Raw genomic sequence first — 25528 nt, forward strand, 5'->3', positions numbered from 1 at the left:
CTCTCCCTTCTAGTCCCTTTCTAAAAACATCCCCAACCCCTGCCTTTTCCTCTAGTTTACTCTCAAAGGTCAGTTTACAAAGCTAATTCCCCCTCCACTAAGAACATGCAAGGACATGACAATTAATCTCTTGGAACAGTTACAGGGACAACTTACTTTCCTAAGCAACTTATACATATACCGACATTACCTTTTGGAATCTAATTTTAGAACTGTTTGGGTGTCCTATCTGATCACACTTTACACTAAAGCTCTACTGTGGAGGCTTCAGCCCCCTCAGTTATAACAACCACTCAAATAATGGATTCAGAGTTGGGTACAAATGAAGGGTACAAATATAGAGGCCAGAAAGGAGATCTTAAAGCAGATCTGCCACTTCAGAGGAGAGTTTCTATGCTGGCAGTAACATTCTCTGAAGAAAGATTTATGGAAGAAATTTTCACCCCCTCAATTGTGCCAAAAACTAAATCAGTTGGTTTGGCTGCCAGGCTGTAAGTGTAAAGGGGCAATCCAATTAAATTATAATTAAAAGAGTATAAAACTGGGTTGCTAATTGAAAGCAATAAAACCAGTAAGTCACTTACTGTCTAATAGTTTTACCCTAAAGAAAATGAAGAAAATCTGGACTAGTTACTGTCACTTACATTTAAAGTTCACTCTGACAGTACCAAGGAAGCCAATTACTGCAATGTTCCATACAAATCAGACATGCCACTGCAAAAGATCTGTTATTAAGCAGTTTCTGCAGGAGTTACATTTTGCAGGCTATCAAACAGTTAACTGCCCATTGGAAGACACAGCATCAGTATTTCACTCTCCCAAGAGAGGGAGGGTGGAGGACTGAAAATAAAACGGTACTTTTCATTCTTATTAAACAGCAAAGTGAAACCAGTTATTAAAATGGTATTTGCAATTTTTTTTTGCAGTATTGAATTAGATGTCTTTATACTCTCTATGTTTTGTTTTGATAAATGATTTGAGTGATTTAAATCTTTACTTAAAACTTAAGTTTCAATGTTATTTAACAGGAAATTGAAGGAAAAAAAAAATCAAAATTTCTCTAAAGAAAACCATACTAACCTTTTATGGCATCCCCTAAAAGCACAGTGCTGTGACTAAAAAAAAGCAACAACAGCTATATGCTTGAGATACACCCTCCCCACAGTCTTTTATTGACTTTAAGGTTCCTCTGCACTATCATAATATAGAGCTAGTCAGAATTGCAGAAGGTGTACTGGAAACAAAATCCCTTTTGGAAAGTAAATAGCAAGTTTTACAGTAAGGTTCACTTCTGTGTGTTTCCAGATTTCCTAGCTGCCAATCACTAGCACAGCAACTAAACACTACTAGTATGCAAGGAAAAACAAAACAAACCACCACCAAAACAGCAAAAACTGGTTTAAAACAGTCTTCATCTCCAGTCCCCAAGTACTGAATTAAGTCCAATATCAAGCTTTGCCAACAGTAGTGAACTTGCCAGATGGACATGCATCCAGAGTCAAGAGGTGGTTCTAGCAGCCTCTACAGCCAAGTATTCAGTGAAGGGTGAGAGTTTACACCAGCAGCTCTTTTCAGGTAGTGGTCTGGAAATACTGTCTGTAACTACCCTGTGTCCTTGAGTGCCAAAACAGTTCTACAGTGTCAACGTGAGAACTAAGAAACCAAGCCAGTTCTATTTCTGTTATTTGACTGATTTCACCTGTAGAAAAGCAATGCCTGCAGAGATAGAGCTAGTACAACCCCTTCAGGCACTCTACTTAAAAACACAGGTATCACTGGAGAAATAGCCTTATTTGAAATAAGCATACTATTTATTTTTATTTTTTAAACACAAAACAGCTTTAAGCAATACCACCATTTTGTCACCTTGTCTTTTATTATTGACAAGAAATCTCCTGAAACCTCCTTGCAGTAACGTGGCTGTAAAGGCAGGGTGGTTCTGTTTGCCTGTTTTTGTTTTCCAGAACCACATACTCCATTCTTCCAAGCTTCACAAGAAATATATGGGCAGATTCACACTATTTCCAAAGCATAAATTTACTGAACAATATAACTGACCAACTGAGTGATAGGTTTTCAGAAAATGTAGGCAGACTGCTGTTATGTATAATTCTGCCATACCCTATTTTTCATTCACAAGATTTGGCCAATGATAAAGGTCTGAGGTTAATTATTCCATCCTCCTAACTAGTCCACCACCATTTTTTGAGATAGGACTTCAACTAAATCCATTTTCCTAAAACTTTTTCTTCCCCATCCTCTTTCTTCAGTGTCACAACACAAAAACTGCAAGACTACAGAAGAAACGTCTAGACTAGTTTTAAAAACGCTTATTAATACAATTTTTTAGGATATATGTATAAAGCAAGAAAGAGCATTAAATGACAAAAAAAACAACCACCTTCAGAAGCATACACATTTCAGCCTATTAAACTGGATACAGATAGACCAATATTTTTCAGAGGAATATCATCTGATTTTGTGAAGTTGCATTAGCTGAGTACCACACTATTTTATACAGTGACACAAATATATACATAGATAGACATACGGTAGTAAAATATCACACCAAAATGATGCAGGTATCATCAGCTCTGGAAATCCAGTCTGAGCATACCCAGGAAAATATCAGAAGAGTCATTTTATTGACAGCCTGCATAAAACACGGCTTGTGATAGAGCCGCAGCTTCTGTACCTCTAGTGGTGGTGCCTGAGCTGAGAAAGAGACAGATGGCAATTCACATCATACTGGGTCCAGCTCCTCACCCTCCAGCCATGGCACAGCTGTCACCTTTTTGACCCCTGCTGCTGGTCCCTGCAATTCCAGTTCTAAGCTCTCCACAGAGCTTCACAGGGACAGCAGCACAGAGCAGTGAGTCCAGCCTGAGGCCAGCTAAGCTCCCAATGTTCAGCTGGTCTGGCTCCCTACATTACCCTTGTCAGGAGATATTCTTCACAAGAGCAATTACAGCTATCAATAAAGTTGGGCTTGTGCTTGCACTGTTAAACAATGACAGTTCAGATCAGTCTTGCTCTCATCTCTAGAAAGAAAATACTATTATAGTGAAACTTCAGATTCATAAATGCTGATGTAAACTATGTAGGCTTTGTCTCACAGAAGTAAGCAATCACTCAATCATTAACCTTACAGCTATAAGCTGGTACACTGACACAGAACCACCAAGACTTCAGTATCTAGGTCAGTGCAACAATTTATTAAAAAAATTCCACCAGCTTAAGCTGTTTAATATCCAAGTTCTGGTAACTGGTTTAACCAAATGGGAATCTGCTTCCAAAAGCTTCCAATAAACATTTGGGTCCTTAAGGCTGTAAGCACTCAATTGTGAGTTTAAATAGCAGAGTTATTTTAGCAGTCATACCTCTATTTTATTTTTTAAAAGGAAAGCAACAGGCTATTTGCAGACACTCTTACTGTCTTTCCCGGCTATTAGAAGTCCTGCTAAGCACAAGAGTATGGTTTAAAAGTTAACTCCTTCACTGTGTATTCCTAGCAGAAAGTTCACATGCCTATTCCAAAATACCAAGAAGCTTATCTGTGTGTAACAAACACCAGTCCCATTCCTTTCTGTACCCTCAGTTTCCAAGAAGTAGGTGGGAGACTAGTAACATGCACCAAACCACTTTTTTTTTTCCTTTTCTGTTTTAAAGCCTGAAGTCTTGAACTACATTGATGCAGTCTGTAACCAAGGCCTCTCTCTGTCCATCCTGAAGACATGTCAGCACAATACACAAAACACTTCCTTTGTTTAGTGCTGGATGCTTTTAATTTAAATTAAGGCCCAACAACAGTGGCACTTTTGTGGGATAGGAAAGGGTCACACCACTATATGCCCAGCAAATAAATTATCTCAGCAACATGCTATTGGAGCTGCAAGTAAATCTTAAAAACAACGGAAAGCAAGAAAGGCACAGAACAAATACAGACACCTCAACAATATGTACAGCTACCTACCTTTAGTATTAAAATAGTAAATTAAAAGACAGCATACCTTAGCTCTACATTCTCCTAGACTGAGAGAAAAGAGACTTCGTAACGCTGTGATTTAGCTGAATTTTACTATCAAAAGCACTCAACTTCAGTGTTAGGAATAAGAACACCCAAAACATGCAGACTTTTGGATTGTGTAGGAAGGAAGGACCACCTCCTCTTTCACACAGCCACCACCAGGGGATCTGAAGCCTGACTGCCAGAGCCTCAGAGCGCTGTGTACCAGCTGTGCTGTGCTGTGCAGTGAGCTGAGCGCAGGGCAGCAGCCTATGACACGGCCTCGCCAGCGGCTCCGACTATTCAGAAGCAGGGTTTTGGTTTTCAAAATGAATGGCTTTGTCCAGCTGCCACAGAAACACCATCTTACCAAAAACCATCACTGCTTACAGGATGTTTGCCATGAAGCATAGACCCAAGACGCAAGTTTTGCAGCAGGAAGCTAAAGACTAGTCCAACACCTGGCTGGGAATTAGAAAAATACTGCTACAATAGAACTGATGTTTTTTTTGTGGACATCTCCTGACATTAAGAAACAATCCTCCTTTCTGTAGTGAAGTAAATAGCAGTTAAGCCTGCCATTTGCTTCCCACTGCATCTATTTATATGAAACTGTTAGTTTCCTGGGTCAGCAACTCCAACAGGACATACTGTCCTGAAAGACAGGACCTACAAAGCTCTGCATTGCAACACATTACACTATGGAAAACTACTCACAGGAAGCACTAAGAACCCAAAGCGAGGATTCTTTCTCTTCTGTGACAGCAAACAAAAACTGCTACCGAAAACATGAGGCTAACAGTGTAAATCACAACCTCGATGCAGTTTGATATGTATACTGTTTGTCTATTCTAACAGAGAAGCTCACATAGTTGCAATTTTGCTGATAGTACAATGCATCCCCTATTGCTAGCGCCTCCATGCATAAGCCAGTTCTTTGTGGTGACCAGTTTAAACCAGTGCTGAGTAAATCTGTTATTATTTTACATGTAATGTAGAATGAGAACTACACAGTTTGGAGAAGAGTCAAGTGTTCCTCCATGTCCTGAACAAAAACTGCCTTTTCATTTCATCATGGAAGAAATGTAAAGAGTATTAATATCTTCCCTGAGGCATATCTGTTTAGCTAATCAAATATATAGAACTGTTTTATTTCTAATTTTGAAGCATGCTACTACAGCACTAGTTCTACAGGACACGCTTCTATGAAAAACTGCTTTTAGATCTTTCCGCTACCCAGAGTAGGACTAAGTTGTTGATTAAGCTGCCACAGAAGTCAAAACTGAAATCAGTTGCTTTCACATGGATTTCTCTTAGTTTTAACTACATTTGATCTTCAATAGAGGAAGTTTTCCAGAAAAAAAAAGGCTTGATTTTTACCTCTACTCACAGGACTCAACTCCCAATAAGCATGCATTAGTATATGTATTATCCTGCTTTTCTTCTAACCTCACCCCCCCCCCCCCCCCCCCCCCCAAGAAAAAAAAAACACCGCAGGGACAGTTTTAGTTTCAGTACATTTCTTTGCTAACACACTTCAGGTATTTGAAGTACTAGAAAAAGGAACAAGTGCGTTATGACTACTGGTAGGACACATCAAACTGCAAGTGTGACAGCTCACATTAAAGCAAAAACAAAGTGTTCCCAAACAGATGCAGTCCCTTTCATGAACACACCACTACATTCCTAAAGCCCTAATACATGTAAATATTTCATACAAAACTTTTGGAGTTCTTATCTGTTTACACACAGGCCTTTCCACAGAGTCCCCCTGCCGACTTGCCACTCCCCATCACCCATAAGGGACTTGTGACAAACATCTATCTTAACGCCTTGTATTGTACCTCATTTGCCGGAGTAAACCAGCTCTTGTAAACTCCATCATAGCCTTGGCTCACCCCAGCGTACAGAGCACTAATCCAAAAAAAAAGTCATGCTTTACTTCAGCCATTGCTTCATGCTTAGGTTGCCTGTCTCTCTCTGAGCTATAAGCTTCCCATTTACCCTGCTTGAGAGATCTATCAGATCTCTAGTTAAAAATAGAGTAGACAGCACTTGCCAGTGGCTTGAACTACTGCTAGTGCAACTACTGAAATGCAAAACAAGATGTGACCAGTTAATCAAGGAGGTAAGCTGAGCTCACTGATGATGGGTGAAGGGTTACTTACTGTATCACAAGACAGCATCAGTCTTCATCTCAGAAGTCTGGCCAGCTGACTCTACAGCTACAGCATCAGAGTACCACATGTTGCTGAGATAATCAAATTCAAAAGAGGAAAAAAAAAAACCTCAGAAGGCTAACATTTTGCTTTCTTTCAGACTCATATGCAGGAAATATCACCAATAGAGTTCCTTTTTGTACAAATACTGAAAGACTCCCATACATACAAGCATACCAACACACACCAATTTGAAGTCATGGTAATCTATTCACTTGTATCCCAACTCAAAGCCTATAGAGGAAACCAAAGACTTTTAAAATCAAGTCATAAGACTTCCTCAATCACTCCTCAGATGAACACAAGTATTCATTGTTAGTCAACTACAAACATTCACCTCAAAAAGTTCAAGAGGAGGAATCTGCTTCTTCTGAGTACAGTGTTATATTTCCCTATACTTGAGTCATTAAATTAATAAAATTCTGCTAATGAAGGAAAGGACCAAATATTATCATAAAACTCAGAGAACACAGAACCACTGCTAGAAGCAAGAACCAAGCTATCATCCACAAAGAAGAAACTCAGACTTCAGCAGGATCATGACAACAAGGCGGCAAGAGAACTGTTACTCAGCAGAAGAGCTGAAGATGCTGAAAGCAGTCAGCACCCTTCTTCCAAATACAAGTGTCAGAGTTCAAGACTGCCTGGATTAACAGTTTCTGAATTACCCATATGCCAAGGACAAACACTGTTTGCGTCCCACCTTTCCCTCCTAAGGCACTGACACTTCCTCCCCAACAGGGAGCTCGCTGCCTTCCTTCCCCTCTCCCGTTTCCACATTTGGTTATGTCAAAGTCTGTTTATTCAGAGGCTGATGAAGCACCACGGTTTTAACCAGCAGAGAATGTTGCAGTTCTGAGCCAAGAAACCATCTAGGAGTGCAAGAACAAACTGCTAAGGCTTCTGATTGCAGATTAGAAGGACAGTTTTGACTTAAAAGTTTTGGTTTAAGGCTTTTCTGTCAGAGAAACTGCTTTCTTTAAAGTCACCCTGCACTGGTCAAGACTTAACAGAGCTTTTTCTGTTTCTAAAGTGAGACTTCATGGCAATTCCAAGTCTTCCTCTCAAAAATGGGCTTTTTTTGTGCTTTTTTTTCCATTTTACTGAGATGACTTAACTGTAAACTGATAAATATCATGAAGCCTACTTCAGTTTGAGAGCTGCAGAAGTTGCCGGTTTCCAGAGTGCACTCTGTCCCTACTTGTGTTTGAGTGTTATAATAATAGTTAGGCAAATTTCAGGAGTTCAAACAAAAAGCTGCCTGATTTTGTTGTTTCTTGTGAAGTATTGTTTCTGTGTCGAGTAAAGCTGAAATTAAATATGGCTGCTATTCATATTTGCCAATAGTTTACGCCAAAACAAGCTGGGGCTGAATGACATCAGCAGTGATGTACATGTTTGGGAACCTTGTTTCAAGTTGCAGAGCTACAAGATTACCAGAAAAAACCGCACCCCGAAGATATTTTGCTGTCCTAGCAAGATTAAGCATCTACTTCCTCAGAGGCATATGCTACAAGTAACCTTACCCAAACTATGGGTCTCATTCAAGCAGAGGTATTATACCGATGCCAACAGGACTGCAACAGTACATTGCTGCATGTTTTCAGGTCTGACAGACCTGAAAACATGCCAAAAAAAAAAGGTCTCTGAGAGACTCTGGACATCTTTGAAGTTTGGTAGTCTCACACAGAGAGCAGACTTTAAGATGTAAAGGTTCTCAAGAACACACAGGAAACATTTCCTTTTGATTCTTAAGGACCGTTTTGAAAATACATCTTAAGGCAGTTTTGATCTAGCGACTTCCCTTGAGTATTTTTCAGTATACACCACTGGTTCCTTTGATCAACCCCTTTGTATTCCCCTCCCCCATACTTCTTCCCAGTCAGACCACAGCAAATGCAGGTATTAATGTTTTCTCTTTTGAAGCAATTGTCATGTTTTTGCTATGTTTTTGTTGGCTCTTAGCGGCCTACTAGTGCTGCTACACAACTGGACACACTGTTGACTCAGAGTGAAACCAGCTTCCCATTAAAAAATTAACACATCTGAAGCTGGTTGTCTGTTCTACAAGCTCTGCATTTCAAATCTTGTTAATTATTTATGAAGAATAACTGTCAATTTTTTAACAAAACAAACACAGATGCTATACAGTTCTTCATTTATAGAGAACTCAGATGTCTTATTTTTAAGTTTTTATTTCGAATGCTAACCAAACTAGTTTAAAATGAGGAAAGCTGAACTCCTACATAGGCCAGAAATCAACAGTGAGTTTCACACCACATTGCTGGGAGTTCTGATCTCCAAACACAATCCACCTCGGAAAGCATTCGCATTTGTTAGAGCTCAGAACAAGTCCTTAACTCTCCAATATTAAAGAACCAGACTTCAAAGACAGGCACAAATACAGAAATCCCACTTCTACTTCAGATTTTAGAAGGACTTGCAGCATTAATAAGTTTGTCTCTCCTCAGGGAAGATCTTCCTCTGCGCTGCTGTTTTGACCTTCCCCTTAGAGCAGGCAGCAGCCAGCGGACGTCAGCAGGGCCCTGGGTGGGCTGATAACACATTTCCTGAAATTAGAGTATGTCACAGGGAAGTTTGTCCTCCAGTTAGGGCAGACAGATAACTCTGCTTTGGGACACGGAAATGCAAATTGAAAGTTGACAACCTCAGAGCAAATTAGCAAAAAGACATTAGCATAGCAAGAATGAAATCTGAAATACTGCCTCCCAGTTCTTATTTTTGTTAGAAATAATTACCAGAATCTAAAAGCACTACAATTATCCCCAAATATGACACCTACTACTATATTACAAGGAGACGCTACAGAGTACCACCACTGCCATGCAGAATGGCTAGATAAAGCAAATATTCTCACAGAATGGAACAGATCTTCTCTCCTTATGAATGGTCTCAAACACCTTTGCCTTTATCTGGTGGGGTTTTTTGTCGCTGGGGTTTATCTTTCTCTATTGCAATATTTCAGTTTGTTACTCATTGCTACTCAGGTCCTTTTTGTGAAAAAGTAACTAAAGATGAATTGAGTAGATAAAACAAACCTGCTTCTCTCTGAGATACAGATTTAACACTGAAGCAAAGCTGTTTACTAATAATAAATAATCTTTTATTATTCCCTGATATGCAATCCAGCAGCATCTACAACTCAGAGGAAGAAGTGGCCCCAGCTTAAACTTCTAGTAAGCTCTTTATGAACTTCTCTGATAAAAATCCACTGGCTGCTAGAATAAACTAGAAGGCAGATTTGATGAAAGTCTAAGTCCAAAGAATTGAAAGAATTCTTTCCACCCCAAGCTGAAGCAGGATCTGACAGCCTAGAGTGACATGTTGCTTTGTAGATACGATATCTTGTGTGGGAGCAAAGACAGTACCAAAAAAACACTGTCCATGTGTTATCAGCTGATCTGTGACACGTGGCCCATGGAAGTTTTTTTTAAAAATACTATACTCGACCACCTCTTAAACACTGTGAGGATATCTGAGGGCTGCGCAGGCTGGAGGAGAGAGGGCTCAGGGCAAATCTCACCCAGCTATATAAATATCTGAACGGAGAGTGACAAAAGGACAGAGCCAGGCTCTTGTCAGTGGTGCCCACTGACAGGACCAGAGGCAATGGGCACAAACTGAAACACTGGAAGTTCCCTTCAGACATCAGGAAACACTTTTTTTACTGTGTGACTGAGCACTGGCACAAGTTGCTCAGAGACACTGAGGAGTCTCCATCCTTGGAGGCACTGAATAGCCATCTGCACATAGACCTCGGCAACCAGCTCCAGGTGGCCTTGCCTAAGCAGGGCAGTTGGACCAGGGGACCTCTAGACATACCTTCCAACCTCATCCATTTTGTTATCCTGTGAGATCAGAGTGGCTTCAAGAGCTGGACAAGATACAGGTCAGACAAAATTAGATTTGTTATCCATAAGCACAGCTTGAAACCTTAGTTGCATCTATCTTAAAGGCTCAGCCAGCTCATTTTCACCTCAATTTGATTCGTCTGACCTTGCAGCAAAGTGTTTCACCGGAACAATAGAAAATCCAAGTTGCATACATAGCACAGGATACTTCCACAATTAATAGTCTTGGTGGCATTTCCAGAAAGGTATAAACTACTGATATATATGGATTACCATATTACCTAGAGGACTAATACCATTATCTTGAAAAACTGAGATTATTCCCCACTACAATGATAAAATCCTCCTGTACGACCATGTCCTATTAGTTTATGTCTATCAGTTTAAACCCTCCAAATTCCTGCAGATGCCCTTCTGCTATGGTAGATCCACACAAGGCCCAGAGGCTGATGCTCTGGCCAACTAAACTGAATGTTTCCAGACAAGGCAAAGAATATTTTTGTTCTTCCAACATAGCTCTTGACTCAAAAGATCCTGCAATAGCAACACTATTAAATTTCAAGATGAATACAAATTTGTATTTCTATTCAAGTGACAAACAATGTATCTAAATGAGCTTATATTGCAGGAGCAGTGTAGCTTTGGCAGCACAAAACTCTCTGAGGGAGATGAAAAAGTTTAAAGTCTGCTTCTGTGACTAAACTGTACTAAAATGTAGGCGTACCCCTACATTATAATGTATACTGCAGACTTCCTTCAAATAAGCATGCTCTAAAGCCATTGTCAAAGTATCCTAACGTACCTATGGATCCAAGAGTTGTTGCACTGATGTCTAAGATTTAACACTAATAATGTAGCAGTGACAAGTGTGAGAGGAGGGAAAACATTCCTATTCAAAACCAGTGACTAAGTCCATGTTTACCTTACAGGTGGTTTAACACAAAGCTATGCAAGCAAAGTAAGCACATCACAGGTGTCACTCCCAAATGCATTCTATAAAGACAAGATATTCAGATGAGGGCTGTCCTTACATCAAAACTGGATGTCCTCTTATACTGGACTCTTCAGGATACTCACACAAATGGATACACTTTATTGGTAAGAGGCCCTCTATCTTATCACTCCTTTGCAACAACATTCAGCTCAGCTGTTTACTATAAACAAAGCGTAATTTGCTTCATGTGTGTATATGAGCTATTCTTATAAGACAGCACAGGCCTGCAATTCCCATTTGTACATAACAGTGAACACATTTATTTTTAAAGTATATTATTGATGCATTTAAAATGGGGGTGATGTTAAGAACAATATGAGCGCTCTGGAGAAAGAGGTTACTAACATTCCTTGATGACCAGACCTGGCACATATCTTCAAGGAGAAATATATTACCAGTGATATATTTTCCATACATAAACACTTCCTAAACACAGCCCATTTACCAATTCTAGTGCTAACCTCAGTGACTCAGCATTATACAAACACTTTGCTGCACCGGACAGCACAGCAAGCAGAGATAACACACTATTGAATATTCATGTTAAAATCAAAGAAGCTTTTAAAGTCACTGGCAGTCTGGGAAGGGGGCAACAGGTACATGTTCAGTTCATGGGACAATGACAATGAAAAAAAAATCTGACAAGAGGTCAAATTCCACAATGGCTGACCTCTGTTACAAAAATGGCATCAGCTCTGAGGAATCGTTGAATACAATGTAAAGAAAAAACGCAGTTTTGATTGAAAAGCCATCATTGAAAAGCCAGGTGAAGTAAAACCAAACAAACACAAAACCTAAGACCCCCACAAACACAAAACACACACATCCTCACACAAACACCAGTACTGTCTAATTGAGAAATCATCCATTTTATTCTTCATAGCTGGAAGACACCTATATTTCATGGAATCAGAAGTGATTAAAATACACAACTAAAAATACAACAAAGAACAGCAGAAATGTTAAGTTTAGACTCAGCCAACCTCCTTCACTCAAGGAAAGGCCACGCAGGTGCACATGGACAGGCTACTAGCCCACAAAGCAAGAGATCCAAAATCCCTGTCATTTAAGGAGGCAAATTAAAACATATCAAAAATCCCACGACATTAACTTAAGATGATTTGACAACAGTTAAGTGACGTGAAGCCTTAAATTACTTATGCTACTCAGACACAATGCCTTTAAAACAACCTCACACAAAACATATAGCAAATAAAAAGTTAAATACTTTATCTCCCTCAAAAGCATGTGTTAATATCCACTACTGAACAGGCTACATTAAATTTGGTTTTCATATGTGTAGAAATTATTTTTATTATTATCCTAAGAAACCAGCTTTTATCATCTTTACAACTACAAAATTATAAAAACCTTAAGTTTCAAGAAAGAAAGGTCAAGGAGAATACATCTCCAGAGACTTAGTAAATATGTGTGACTGCAGTCACCCAGTTCAGCATTCTGATATCTTACACAGCTGAGCGATACCCAGCCAGACTGCCACTGCACTCAAGTGTGTCACACACTTGCACGCAAAATCCCAGCAAACATATAGTTAACAAGTATGGTGCTGTGCACAGACGTTCAGCCTTAAATGCTGGTTTTTGCTGCTTCATGTTTTTCCTGAAATCTTACCAGTCCTTGGCTGACAATACACTGTCTGTGGACCTAGCAAGTTTTAGAACTCTGCTTTTCTTCCGTTCTTCCAAAACACATCAGATCCACATCAAACCAGAACACTGAAAACAAGATGATTGGCTTTACATGCCATTATGAAATCAAAGACACTAGAAGGATAAAAGCGTGAACCCTTATCACTCCAGTTTGTTTTCCACACACGACAGAGAGGAAAACAAACAATATCCTCATAGCAGTATGCAGTGAGGACACAAAGAAAATTACCATGTTCTGTATTTCCTTTTTCTTCCTCTCTATCAGCACACATAGACAAGAGCGCCATTTTTCAAATACACTCACAGAAAACAGCGTTGCTAATTCCTATTTTAGAAGCTTACTATATAAAATACTATTCTATTAAACTTGATTGCTGCTTGATCTTTCCTTCCTGCAGCTTCAGCTAAGCCCCTTTTCTCCATGTTTTTGCATTACAAAAAGAAAATCCCCAAACAAGTCACAGACAAGACCTCAGAAGTAAACCTCAGAGTGGGGGTCGCAGAAGCCCAGGGAGAAGGGGGTATCATTTCAAACTAACATGTTTTTACATTGTGTTTCCCCAGAGGCCCACAAACAGATTCCAAGTTAGTTTATGCAAGGCTGCTTAACAACTGCTAAGAAAAAAAGAAATAACCAGAAGCCAAGCTTTTGAAGAGCATTAACCCAACTCTGAAAAGTGCAAGAACAGATTAGCAGAGTGCTGAGGGGAGAATGCCTTCAGACAAGTTGTGTGACCAGCTTTTGCATGGGCTCACAGAGCTACAAGTCAGCAAGCTTCTTCCCTGTCACCAGAAATTAATATGTCACTTTGCCAACAGATTCTATTCAAACGTATCACTAGCTAAAAGGAAAAAGGTTAACTTTTGAAGTGCACACTCTTAAGGAAAAAAAAAAAAAGAAAAGGTAAGGATCCTGCTGTACTACAAAAACACAGGAGGACTCATCTTTTGTGCTATAACAACATTCAGGCATCCTTCTGTTAGCCAGGACCGTCTGCCACCCAGAAGCCTTTCATATACGGCACTCGACCAAGGATCTTATCAACAGCTTCAAATTGTAAGCATACTGTCAACACACGTAATACCCTTTTATAAAATAAAAGCAGTATTATTTACTTATCTTTTCCCTGAATGGAGTCCCAGTATTTGTTATTTTAACAAGCTGCCGTCTGGGCTGCTGCTTAGCTTCTCTGCCCACTCTGGTGACCTATTCAGTCTTGGCTGCTCTAGGAAAATCTCTAAAAAAGAGTTCCCTTCTCTACCTCACCTATCTCCTAGGTACTTTGGACTCACTAAACTGTTCCCTTTACATACTAATTATGAGGATGCTGTATTCACAGACCTGTAGGTAGCTTTCTATCTGTAAGGCTGCAGTATACTGGCAGAAACAAAATGCTTCCACAGGAAGAACACTACACCATCTGCAAACATTTCATTATCAAGCTCCTCTGATTTGTATTATCTCATTTAGAGCTTTAGTACAGATGAAAGACAGGTACATGTACAGTACTCAAAAATCAGTACAGCAAGAATCATGGCATGACTAGAACCGCTGATATTCGAGCAGAAGAAACAACACGCCAAATTACTTTCCTGCCAGTAGCTTTGTTCCCTTACATACCATTTCTGCACATCATTCCACAACACGTTATAGTCCATGCTCTTCCACGAAACATATCAGTCTTCACCTGGGCATCTATTTCAGCCTAGAGAACCCTCCAATTAACTTGTTACCTTCAAACAAAATTCAAGCTGCACTAGGTTATTTCTAGTACATTTCTACTCATTTAGAAGGAAAAAACAGGGCTAGTCAGAAACTCATACAAGCAATAAAGGTTTTATTGATGCAGAACACACCTCCAGTGTCTCAACACCAGACACTTCTTGCTGTGTCCAGTTTAACTATCAGCTGTCTGAAAACTGCCCTCCCTTCCTCAGGTTTATAGGCTGAACAGAGCTTCAGCTGTTTGGGGCATTGCCTACAGGCCTTGACACACTGAGGTCTTGCTTTGATTTCCACTACTTCAGTAAGAGCTGCAGAACAGAACAGACAACAGAATTGCCCTGTTGTGCTCCAGTGATTGAGAGTAAAAAAAAAAAAAAACAAAACAAAAAAACCCACCACACCAACAAAAAACAACCGGCTGTCACCTGTTTCAAAGTAGGAAGAGGGCGAAAAAAAAGAGAAACACAGGCACTAGTTTCACAGCTTGAGGGACTAAGGACTCTATGGTTCTAGCACTAGTGTAACAGCCAGGCAAGATATATTCCCCTCCCCAGCCCTAACGCAGAAATCATAAAAATAACCTCTTTCTTAGCTTCCCTGATATTAGTTGGGTCCCTCACCCCCTCTTTGTCTCTCTCTCCCCCACAACAAAGGCTCCAAAGTCCTGAAAGAGGTTAATGTAACTGACTATATTGTCCAGTGGCTGAAAAGGGCTATTGATGGACTCTAGGAGAAGACATATGTGCTCAGCATATCCACATCAATAAGTTATCCCTGGACTGCAGAGTGTCATCACTGCTCTTCTCATCTCCAGCCCCACAAGGAAATCGATAAGAAGAAGTCTCATTAAGGAGTCACTTGGATAGAGCTTAGAGGCACCTTCTTCATTCATAGTCCAGCAAGGTAGTAGGTCTAAGTGGTAAAAGCCATGCTCGTACATATCTCCCTGACCACAAAATAGACATATATTAAATACAGATATTTGTATCCCAAAGAGCATGCATGAATTCATTCATAAGACACACACAGGCATAATCTAACCTTCGGACATTCAATTACGTTTCCAAGAAACAGGAAAAAAACTAAAGGCAACACACTTCTGGAGATTAGTATTTGCTAGCTGGACTATGTGCCCATTTTTATTTACAGTACGTCAGTTATACATGCAAGAAATAGCATGTTACCCCATGGTAAAGATAACTAAAATCCAAGGACTACAACCAATAGTATTTTGACCTTAAAGTTTCTGTAAAAGAGACAAGCTTAATTTGTTATGACAAATTCTACCTAGCTGAGTATACAGATCATTTAAACCAAGAAATGAAGAAATCTTTTCTTGAATCCTTTATTCATCAGCTAAGGTTTTTAATCAGCTTGTAAACAAATTCCCTTTTCAAAAAAAAAGCCAAACCCCATGCTAGAAAGAATGACAACACCTACAAAGGAAGATCAAAACCACAGACTAGAAGTGAAGTCTGCTTACAGCTGCCATTTGTTCTAAAGTCATACAACAAAAGCTCTTAATTTACTGCTAAATATAACCTCTGATAGCAAAAGTGAAACTCTGGAGAGTCAAGATACTCATTAGCACACTTGATCCAGCACTGATAAATGAAGAAGCAATTTCAAAGAAAAATAAAGCCTATTTCTTTAAAGAACACCTTTCCTATCAGTTTCATACAGCTTAAGCGCATGCAGCTCAAGTACTGGAAATAAATTTCAAACTCACCTAGAAAATCTAGCATAGATAATTGTGTGCAAATAACCTTAAGTTAAACTTCTCCTACAGCTACATAAAATTACCATAGAACACAAAAATACTAGCATCAAACTGCTTTTGGAACGCAGGTTCTGGTTATCTGCTACAAATAGTACAAGGGAAGTCCTGCTTTGAAACAATACTTACTAACCTTGTGCCAAAGTCACTGCAGAAAACGTTTCAAGTTGCACGAGCTCCGACACAAACGCCTCAAAAAACCACTCAGATTAAAGCAATCACATTATCTTCAGTCTTCCCCTCACATGTTTTAATAGTTCCACGAGAAGTATCTGTGCTCACCTCTATCTTCTCCGCTTGACACAGAAGGGTTCATCCCAATGTCAAGAAGAAGAAAAAAACAGGAAAACAAAACCAGACCCGAACCCAACCCACCACGCACGGTACATACCGCGGCACACGATCTGGCAGTCGCTCCGAGACCTCGCCCCAAGCAGCGGCGCAAGCGGCGCCGGGTCGCAGCGGTGGCCGCGGCGGCTCCGGGCGGCGCAGCGGGCAGCCCCTCACCTTGCACCGCGGCGCGGGCTCGGGCGGGCGCCCCGGCGCAGCGCGGCGCACGGCTGGGCGGGGGAGCGGCGCCCGCCCCGCGGAGCCTGCGCCCCGCTCCGCGCCCCGCTCCGCGCCCCGGCGCAGCGCGGCGCCAGGGCCAGCGAATCCCTCCGAGCGCGGAGGAAACCCACCCAAAGTAGCTGGTCAGCGGCCAGCTCCCAGCCCGGCTAAAGATGGCCTGACGGGCCGAGCGCTCCCGCCCCTGCCCCGCCCCCGTCCCGCCGCCGGGGCAGGGGCTGCTTGCCCGCCGCTCACGGGCTGCGGCTCCCCGGGGGGGAGCGGGGCGGGGCGGCCCAGCCTGAGGCGCAGGGGACGCGGGTCCCAGAGCCCGCCAGCGTCTCCCTGCACGGAGCCCCGCCGCAGTGGGTTATTTTTGGAAGCTCCCCCACCCACCCCAACCCCCGCTCACCTCTATGGCGTCACAGCAGCTCCCGCCGTGCGGAGCGGTGAGGTCACGGCTCCTCCGGCACGGGTGGCGGGGCAGCGCGGTGCGGCGGGGTCCCCCTCCCGGAGCCGGCACCGCAGCGGCCACGCCAGCCCCCCGGGCGAGGCACCGGGCCACTCTAAAGCGTCACCACCGCCGCTACCGAGCCCTGCACGGCGGCACCGCGGGCGAGGCCACGGACAGATGGAGCGTTTGGAGATGACGCTCCTGCACCATTTCTAACGCAAGTAGAAAACAGTTGGACCTTGGTATCTTTTTAGTTCTGTGTTAGCAGTTTAATTTCCATATTGCACAATTACACTACAGTTTACACGGCACAGAGATAGGCAATGCCAAACAAAAAGTCCTCTCTAAAAGGCAAAAAGTTGGCAGCCCCTCCTCGTTAGTCAAGCAGCAGCTCCTGGTATGCTGACAATTTAAGTCAGAGGGGAAAAAGAATTCTCCTTAAAGAGGCAAGATAAAAAGGTGCTGAGCTTGAGAACCATTTCTTCAGAGAAAACCAGATTTCATGGGGCACACACAATACAGTTGAAAGGTCCCATGGAGTAATTAATTCCTCTCTACTCAGAGGAAGTTCTACCAAGGAGTCCCTGTAGGACAAGCTGCAGTCAAACAGTCCCACTGACACAAGGCCTGGACACAATAGGATGGGCAGGAAAGCTACTCTTCAACAGCAGTTGTAGAGTTATCCTTCCTAGACACAGCTTTTAACTTAACAACAACCAATTATCCCCAGAGCAGAGCATTCATGGCAGTTGTTCCCAAATGTTTACAACACTTAAGCCTCAACTTCATTATTGAGATGATGATCAGAAGAGAAACAAATACTAAAAAAAATATTTTCAGTGATTTGGACAAGTGTTTTTATATTAGAGCTTGATATTTGGAGTTATGCTTTACTACATGGTTTAGTGACAGTGTTCAGTTACTGGCTGGACTCCATTATCTGGAGGGTTTCTTCCAACCAAAATGATTCTGTAATTCTATTCAATATACGTGGAAGGAATATTGAAACATTTAATTGAGGTCCTATCACTTGCTAATGCAGAACCCAATACATTGCTTTTGCAATGCTAACAAAACTGCAATCTAGAAATCAACACTGAAAGGCAAAGAACAGGGACCTGTCTTATTAAAACCAAATGCTATGGGTTTAAGAACAATAATTCTCAGGGAACATAACTTTTTCAGAAGGTTCACATCTTAGGAAGAGACTGCTGCTGTAATTTCCCTTCTAAGTTTATGGCATCTTTAAGAGATTGCATCATATTCTGGAATTGCAATAGCTTGAAATTTAAAAATACCAAGACACAAAACTCTCCAGGATCACATCTTCTCCCTGTCACGACTGATTGATCTCACCAGCTACAGTGGAAATTCAACTTCACACCTCAGCCCATCCCTCTGTGCCCAAACCTATGTGCTTCCAGCTTAAAAGAAGGCCTCTGTAACACCTACTGAGACTGTTCAAGTTCAAGTAAGGTGAAATTACAATTTCACCATATGTTTTGCCATACTCCACTCTGGAAAGCTATTTTAGTCTGGCTTGAAGCAAGATGCCAACACAATTAAGAAGTACTAACTAACACTGTACACCCACTGTTGTAACAATTTCCCCCTCATCCACAAGTGGAACTGGCAACTTTAATATTAGATTTTCTTATAGAAAAAACTCAAAGTAAAAAAACCAATGCTTGTTCCACTCTGCTAGAGCTTGACTCAAGTAAGTCTAGAAGCCTTGTGACAAGAGATAAAAAGGCTTGGAAAGGAATAAAAATCTTAAACCAAACCTAAACAATGGAGCCAGTGTTTGCAGCTCACTGTTAACTGGAAGACTACCAGCACCAACACAAACCTCATTTTTAAACACAGCTTACTGATGACAACAAGAGCCTAACTGAGGGATTACTGTCACCACAATACTGGAAGAAAACTAGTACCATGGAATAAATTTATCTTCTAGGGGGGAGAAAAAACAACAGATCTCCTACACCAGGAATTCATGAGTTTGACACATATTCCCTAATTAAAGCATTTGCATGATGTTTAACACCATACAAGATATTTGTCACTAGGAAAACCAGAAGTTCAAGAGAGCATTCACACACCCACTAAGCACATGGTCTAAAAAACAAATTCAGAAGCAATAGTGTTGAACACTTCAGTTAGCCAGTGCAAAAAACACACCTCAATATTTTAACCTTCAGATCAGCAAAGCAACTGCTTTATAGAATTCAAGCATTCAATTTGAACATTACAAGCAGTAGTTTGTAAGCAAAATATGGATCTCTTCTGAACACTCAAACATTAAGACATCTTTTTGTAGAGGGATTTAGCTACTTTTTCTCTAGAAGCATGAGTTTTCATCAGACACTCAGCATGCAAAAGGACAGTTTACCAACAATATGAAGTTCCATGGGTGTATTTATTTTTGTAACAGGTAAGTATATAACTAGCAAAATATAGTAAGCTATTCAGACCCTTTATAGACCCATACAGCATATGACATACCCCTTCCTGCTTTGTGAATAGGTTGAGGCAGTCAGCCAGGGCCTCACATGTTTCCTGGGATACTTCAGAGACCACGTTGACTTTTTGCAGGAGGGGAGGAGATATTCCTGAAAGCACAAATTATTAGTAGCATTAAAAGGACACTGTATGCTACAGGATTATTTTAATTCTTTTTTCCTCTAAGTAATACAGACATCCATATTCCACAGGAAGACTGCTGCATGGTAAGATTTGTGTGTGGAAAGGGCAAGCATAAGTACATTCCTTCGGTGTTATTTTGCATCCTTTCCCTAGTACTGGTATAAATGGCACACTGAATGGATCAAGTTTTACTTTCAGCAAGGCTTAAAAGGCAGAGGTAGTAAGCTATGGCAGGAAGACACTGGAAAAGTGAGCACCAACAATCTCCTTTTAACCATTTTCTAGATCTAAAAGCATCAAGAGTTGCCAGATGACAGAACTGAAATAAAAGGCATACTGCACTGGTTTAATTTGAGTTCAAGTGAGAAATGTAGCCTTTTTTTGCCTTCTGCCATGGTATTATACAGAAGAGAAAAAGCTTATCACAGTGCAGCTGGAGGTTTAGGTTTGAAAAATAGATGGGGAGTTCCAAGACTCATCTTCTGGACGAGTAGTACAGCTTGCAGAGCAATGCCACCTCACATCCTGATTTCTGTGACCATTTATAGAAGGGGCTACCTGTCTAGAACCAGCAGGAAACAATAAAACCTCAATCTGGTAGAAATTATTTACTATTTGAGTTTCTCTTTGAAGTTTTACAGTGTGCAGCAATTCCTCAGAAGTCAAGAAAGCCATTCTCTCAGGAAACATACTTGCTGCAATTAAAGTGTTTATTTAGTGGCTGCAGACTCCAGGAGCAGTTGTCACCATTTAGTAACACAGGTGATTCAGGTTGGTGTCACAGCCATAAAGATTAAGAGGTCCAGCAGTGACAGTTCTTGAAGTTATTTTGCAACTTATATTGCTTGTGCAGGACACAAGATACAGTACATATCCACACATTAATTGTTGTCTTTGATAACAAAGCTCACTACTGACTGGAATTAGGAGTCTCTACGTACAGCAGCTATCAACAACTGGTTCCTCTAGAAAGAGGGGCAGCATACTGAGTGCAGGAGCCATCTTTATTTGTAATAAACAACATGCATAAATCTCAAAGATGCCTGGATTTAGAATAGCATGTTGAGACAATTAGGGAGAGAATTTTAAATATCAGGTCCCAAGACAGTAATTTTTATATTACTCAGAAGGTTTCAGGAGAAGTTCCACATGGAAGGACTTTTACCTCAAATTCTCATTCTTTTGGAAGACTTTCAAGATACCACATCAACCCAACATGAGAACTGGGAGAGCTGCACAAGTCCTCTGTTGAGACCTACAGAGGTTACACATGAACCTGGAAACAATTCCCTGATGCATCAAGTTACAAACATTCACTGGGAAGAAAACAGGAACTTATTACTTCTATCGGCCAAGATTAGCAGTTCTCAGTAAACAGATAGTATGCGGTTTTGCTTTACTGCAGATTTTAGTTACTTGAGTTCTGTACTTGGAAAAAAGTAAATGTCCTCGCTGGTTCTTCAGGTCAGCAATATGTGGTCAGAGAAACTGCCTATACATCTAGTAAGGGAAGTTATCCACCTCATACTCATTTTCAAACTGTTTTTTGTTAATAATTCAGTTTTTTTATATAATTACAAAGGCTTCCTAATAAAACACTCATACATATTATGAAACCTTACTTTTCTTTATCAACTAAAAAGTCAGTTAGTGCAAGACAGGTTAACATCGCACAGTAACCTATTTAGACTCTCTTAGGAAGGCACAGGGATGAAAGAGGAAGAACATTTTTCCTCCCCAAACCGCTATTCTATTACAGACTGTGGATTTGTACAGATAAACAACTTGTTCTCTAGTTTAAGCTTCATAAATTTTAGTCACAATATGTAACTAGGACTCAGGTTCAAAGGAGCAACAGTTAAGTGTTCTTATAGAGCTCCTTTGCATGTTTAATAGGTGAGCAACTTCTGTACATGTTTAAGGCATTAAATGAATCATAGAATCATGGAATGTCCTGAGTTGGAAGCCCACAAGGATCATGAGCCCAGCTCCTGAAATGAAATGAAACAAGGTCTATTCTCTAACAGCTTGATGCCTGTGCTATATTTGGCAGTTATTCTGCAAAAATCCAGGTACACTAGTTTAAGAGTTATAATTTAAAATGAAACCAGAGAAGTTCAAATCTGGCATGAACCTCATGGCAGAAGTATATGGAATATATGCCATCACACCATGCCTCCAGTTCCCTGTATAGTTTTGCAATTTCAATTGACATTCTGTTTATCATGCCTCAGCTTTCATTGTGCTTCTATTTAATATGAGATTTTGAGGGAAAAGCTAGAGTAAGATGATAGCTCTTCATACCTGCCAGGGAACACTCATACTCTGCAAGAAGCTACCAACTACAGATTTTTTTTCAAACATTGAAAGAGAACACCTACATTATATTCCTGTGATACTGCTCAGTAAGCACCATATCTAAAGACAGTTTTACTACATTTACAGCCACTGATAAAATCTCTTTCAATCAATGCAGTTATTATATTAGTTTTTTCTCCAAATCTGAAGTCTTAGCTCTTAGCAATTATTATAACATCAATTTATTTGAATATTTTTCAGTAAGGAAAAGAGTCCTATATTTTCAAGCTCCTGAAAATTTAATTTCAGTGAAATTGAAGCATGTGCTGCTTAAACAAAAAAGTTAGTTGCCTGGTAACAAACTGCATTTTAGAAGAGTAAGTTTTACCTTTTGTAGCATCCAAAGATTTAACCATTGCAAGAAAATCTGAAATCTCTTTACTGAGTCTTTGTTGGCATGCTTGTGCTTTCTGAAAAACAGAAAAAATAGCTAGTTCAGAAGTGCCTTGTTTTCAGGAAAGTTCTCAGGAAATTTTTAAATCTGGAGAACATTAAACCTTAACACAGATTCCCAGTGACTGATAGATTTAAAATGAAAGAAATTACTTGAAGTACCTTCAAAGACACAGAAGCAAACATAAGATTAATATACATTACACTGCTGACTGGCTTTTGTTTAAATTAGCAGAGCAAACCAAACACCAAAGCTATGTTGTATATACTGCTTTTGAATTTCCCCCTCCCGCTTTCTTATTAAAAAGTTTGAAAACCCAAAAGAGCCATTGCTCATTCTTTGACAAATCTAAGGCCAAAATAAGCAAATACATAGGTTAACTAATGTATGGCAAGTACAGCAACATGCAGGAACCCACCCCAAGATCACATTCCAAGCCTGTATTTGAACTTGGAGTCAGTTATCTGCCAGATAATACCATCTTCTGTAAGCTGCTGGGAACTGCCAGCACCATTTTTCCTCCCAGCCCTGTTCTGCTTTGGTCTACTTTGAGTTCTCGTACCAAAAGGTACACTACAAGACACGTGAAGTTCAGTCACATGAAGATTTTTGCACTGCAGTATCAACTTTCCCATAGAGTAAAAAGTTTTAGAAGTATATGTGTGGCAAAAAGTAAGACGCACAGGCTGAATGCTAGATTTATCAAGACTCCTTTCCATTGGAGGTCTGAACAATCACTCTACAGCACATCTAGCATGACCGGAGGTGTTAAAGGATAATTTCTAAGCCACTGCACTGCCTATTTTAGAGAGGCAGAGCTTGCCGGAGGTTAGCTTAGTTACCCTCGTGGTGTTACCCAGTACAGTACACAAGGCTCCCTCTCGTGGCTGAAGGTCTTAAGCAACTTTCTACCTTGCAGCAGTGCCTGGTAAAACTGAAACACACAACCCTTTAGCTATGACAAACGTGCCATTTTATGGTGACAGTCCAAACAGGAACACACAACAGTAAGCAGTGCAAACACAAGCATCATTTATGCATCTGTGGAAAGAATCATTACTTTTAGCCAAAGTACACTAAAGTATTTAAATACAAAATAGTACTAATCTGCAACTGCGTAGATGAGTGAGCCAAATAAGTACTCAGTACATACTTTCAGAGTGTCCTGTAGGTCTGTAACAGACACTGTATCATCTTCCTCATCATCACTACTCAACTGTTCCTGTGTGCAGTAATGAGTGCTATATGCAGAATGGTCTTCTATTGCTTCCAGCCAACTCTGAATAGAAAAAACACCAGAGTTAATACACATTTCAAAGGTCATCCCCAGAAGGCAACAGCACACATACAAAAGAACAAATTAAAATTTTCTATTCACGTAAATAAGATATTCCTTAGTAAAATGACACACTTAAATGAGCAGAAAATAGATTGTTAAAATTGTAACATATCAAGGATGAGAATCTGTGGTCAGAGTGCTACCTAGGACTTAATTGATGAACTGATGAAACTTTAAGGATAAATGCCACTCACACCCCTCAGTCTATCCAAGGTCATGTAAGAAAATACTGTAGAAAATGTATTTTGCATCTTTGGGTTTCTGTTCAGACAGCAAGGTCCTTGCAACAAAGTCTGCCTTCTTATGCATGACAAGCTCTGTGTACAAAATCTCAAGCACTATCTTAATTAAGAGGTAGATTCCTCTCCTGTTCCTAGAATCACAGAGGGGCTGAGGTTGGAAGGGATTTCTGGAGGTCCACTGGTTCAAACACCCGCTGCTCAATTAGGGACAGCTAGATCTGGTTGCCCAGGACAGTGTCCAAATAGCTTCTGAACATCTCCAAGGAAGGGGACTCCACAGCCTATTTGGGTAACCCGTTCACATTTTTTATTATATTTAGAGGGAACCTCCTGTGTTTCAGTTTGTGCCTACTGTCACCAGGCATCACTGAAGAGAGCCCGACTCTGTTCTCTTTGCCCCCTTCCTTCAGATATTTACATACATTGACAAGATCCCTCTGAGCCTCCTCCTGGCTGAACAGTCACAGGTCTCTCAGCCTTTACTAGTATTTGAAATGTTCTGGTCCCTTTAATCATTTTAACTGCCCTTTGTTGGGCTCTCTTCGGCATGTCTACATATCACTCATAGTGGGAAGTCCAGAACTGGACACAGTACTCCAGTTGCCTCCACCCCTCCATCTCTAGTTAGTACACCTATAGAAGTACAACAGTAACTACAATACAAACAGCCCTAAAAAAAAAAGCTATTCTCTTGCTTCAGACCCACCTTTTAAGAAAATATAATTTATGAGTTCATCTCAGAGAACGGCTAAGAGTAGAATGTACCATTAAACATTCTTTTGCTCGGAATAATGAACTATGAAAGAAAGTGCAACAGAAGGAAGTTGCAACAGAAATTTCCTACATGGAGAAGTTAAAGAAAAACAGGAAGTTAAACTACAGGGCAAAATACAGACGCAGAGCTGGAAAACAAGGTGGCACTAATTCTAAAGAAGAGAATGACAACCTGTCCATTTTTTTACTTCTCAGTCTATAGTTCTGAAAGATTCAATATATGCACTTTTGTTACCAAGTCTTTATGATCAAGATACTGAACTCCCTACAAAGGCATCCATAGCAAGTGGAATGCAAATTACTAATTATAGAAGTTATTACATTTTAAAACCTTTGATAGTCATTATTACCTCTCTAGTTTGAGAAGGAAGGCTATTTTTAGGAATCTTGAAACGATGAACAGTGTCATCAAAACATCTGACAGAAAAGAAGCAACTGTCTGTAGATTTTACCTAAAGCAATGTGATGAAAAGACAAAATTAGTATAATGATTCAGTAATAAAAGACAAAA

The 25528-nt window shown here is 40.4% G+C and overlaps 1 protein-coding gene across 10 annotated transcripts in view; it reads right to left on the reverse strand.

Annotated features, from left to right (window-relative positions):
- OSBPL1A (oxysterol binding protein like 1A) overlaps positions 1–25528 on the reverse strand; it is a 76256-nt gene that overhangs the window by 29105 nt on the left and 21623 nt on the right. For 4 of the 10 annotated variants that reach the window (XM_065053335.1, XM_065053336.1, XM_065053337.1 and 1 more), the window contains 4 exons: positions 25368–25469; positions 23816–23941; positions 22597–22678; positions 19770–19876 (listed from right to left, as the gene is read on the reverse strand). In XM_065053335.1, coding sequence (XP_064909407.1) covers positions 19770–19876; positions 22597–22678; positions 23816–23941; positions 25368–25469 — 417 coding nt within the window. Of the gene's footprint in view, positions 1–4010; positions 4206–16397; positions 16417–16546; positions 17146–17222; positions 17419–19769; positions 19877–22596; positions 22679–23815; positions 23942–25367; positions 25470–25528 lie in introns of those variants that run through there. The other 6 variants (XM_065053339.1, XM_065053344.1, XM_065053338.1 and 3 more) reach the window with 6 other exon arrangements.

Source organism: Columba livia, chromosome 2 (genome assembly GCF_036013475.1).
Source record: "Columba livia isolate bColLiv1 breed racing homer chromosome 2, bColLiv1.pat.W.v2, whole genome shotgun sequence".
NCBI lineage: Eukaryota > Metazoa > Chordata > Aves > Columbiformes > Columbidae > Columba > Columba livia.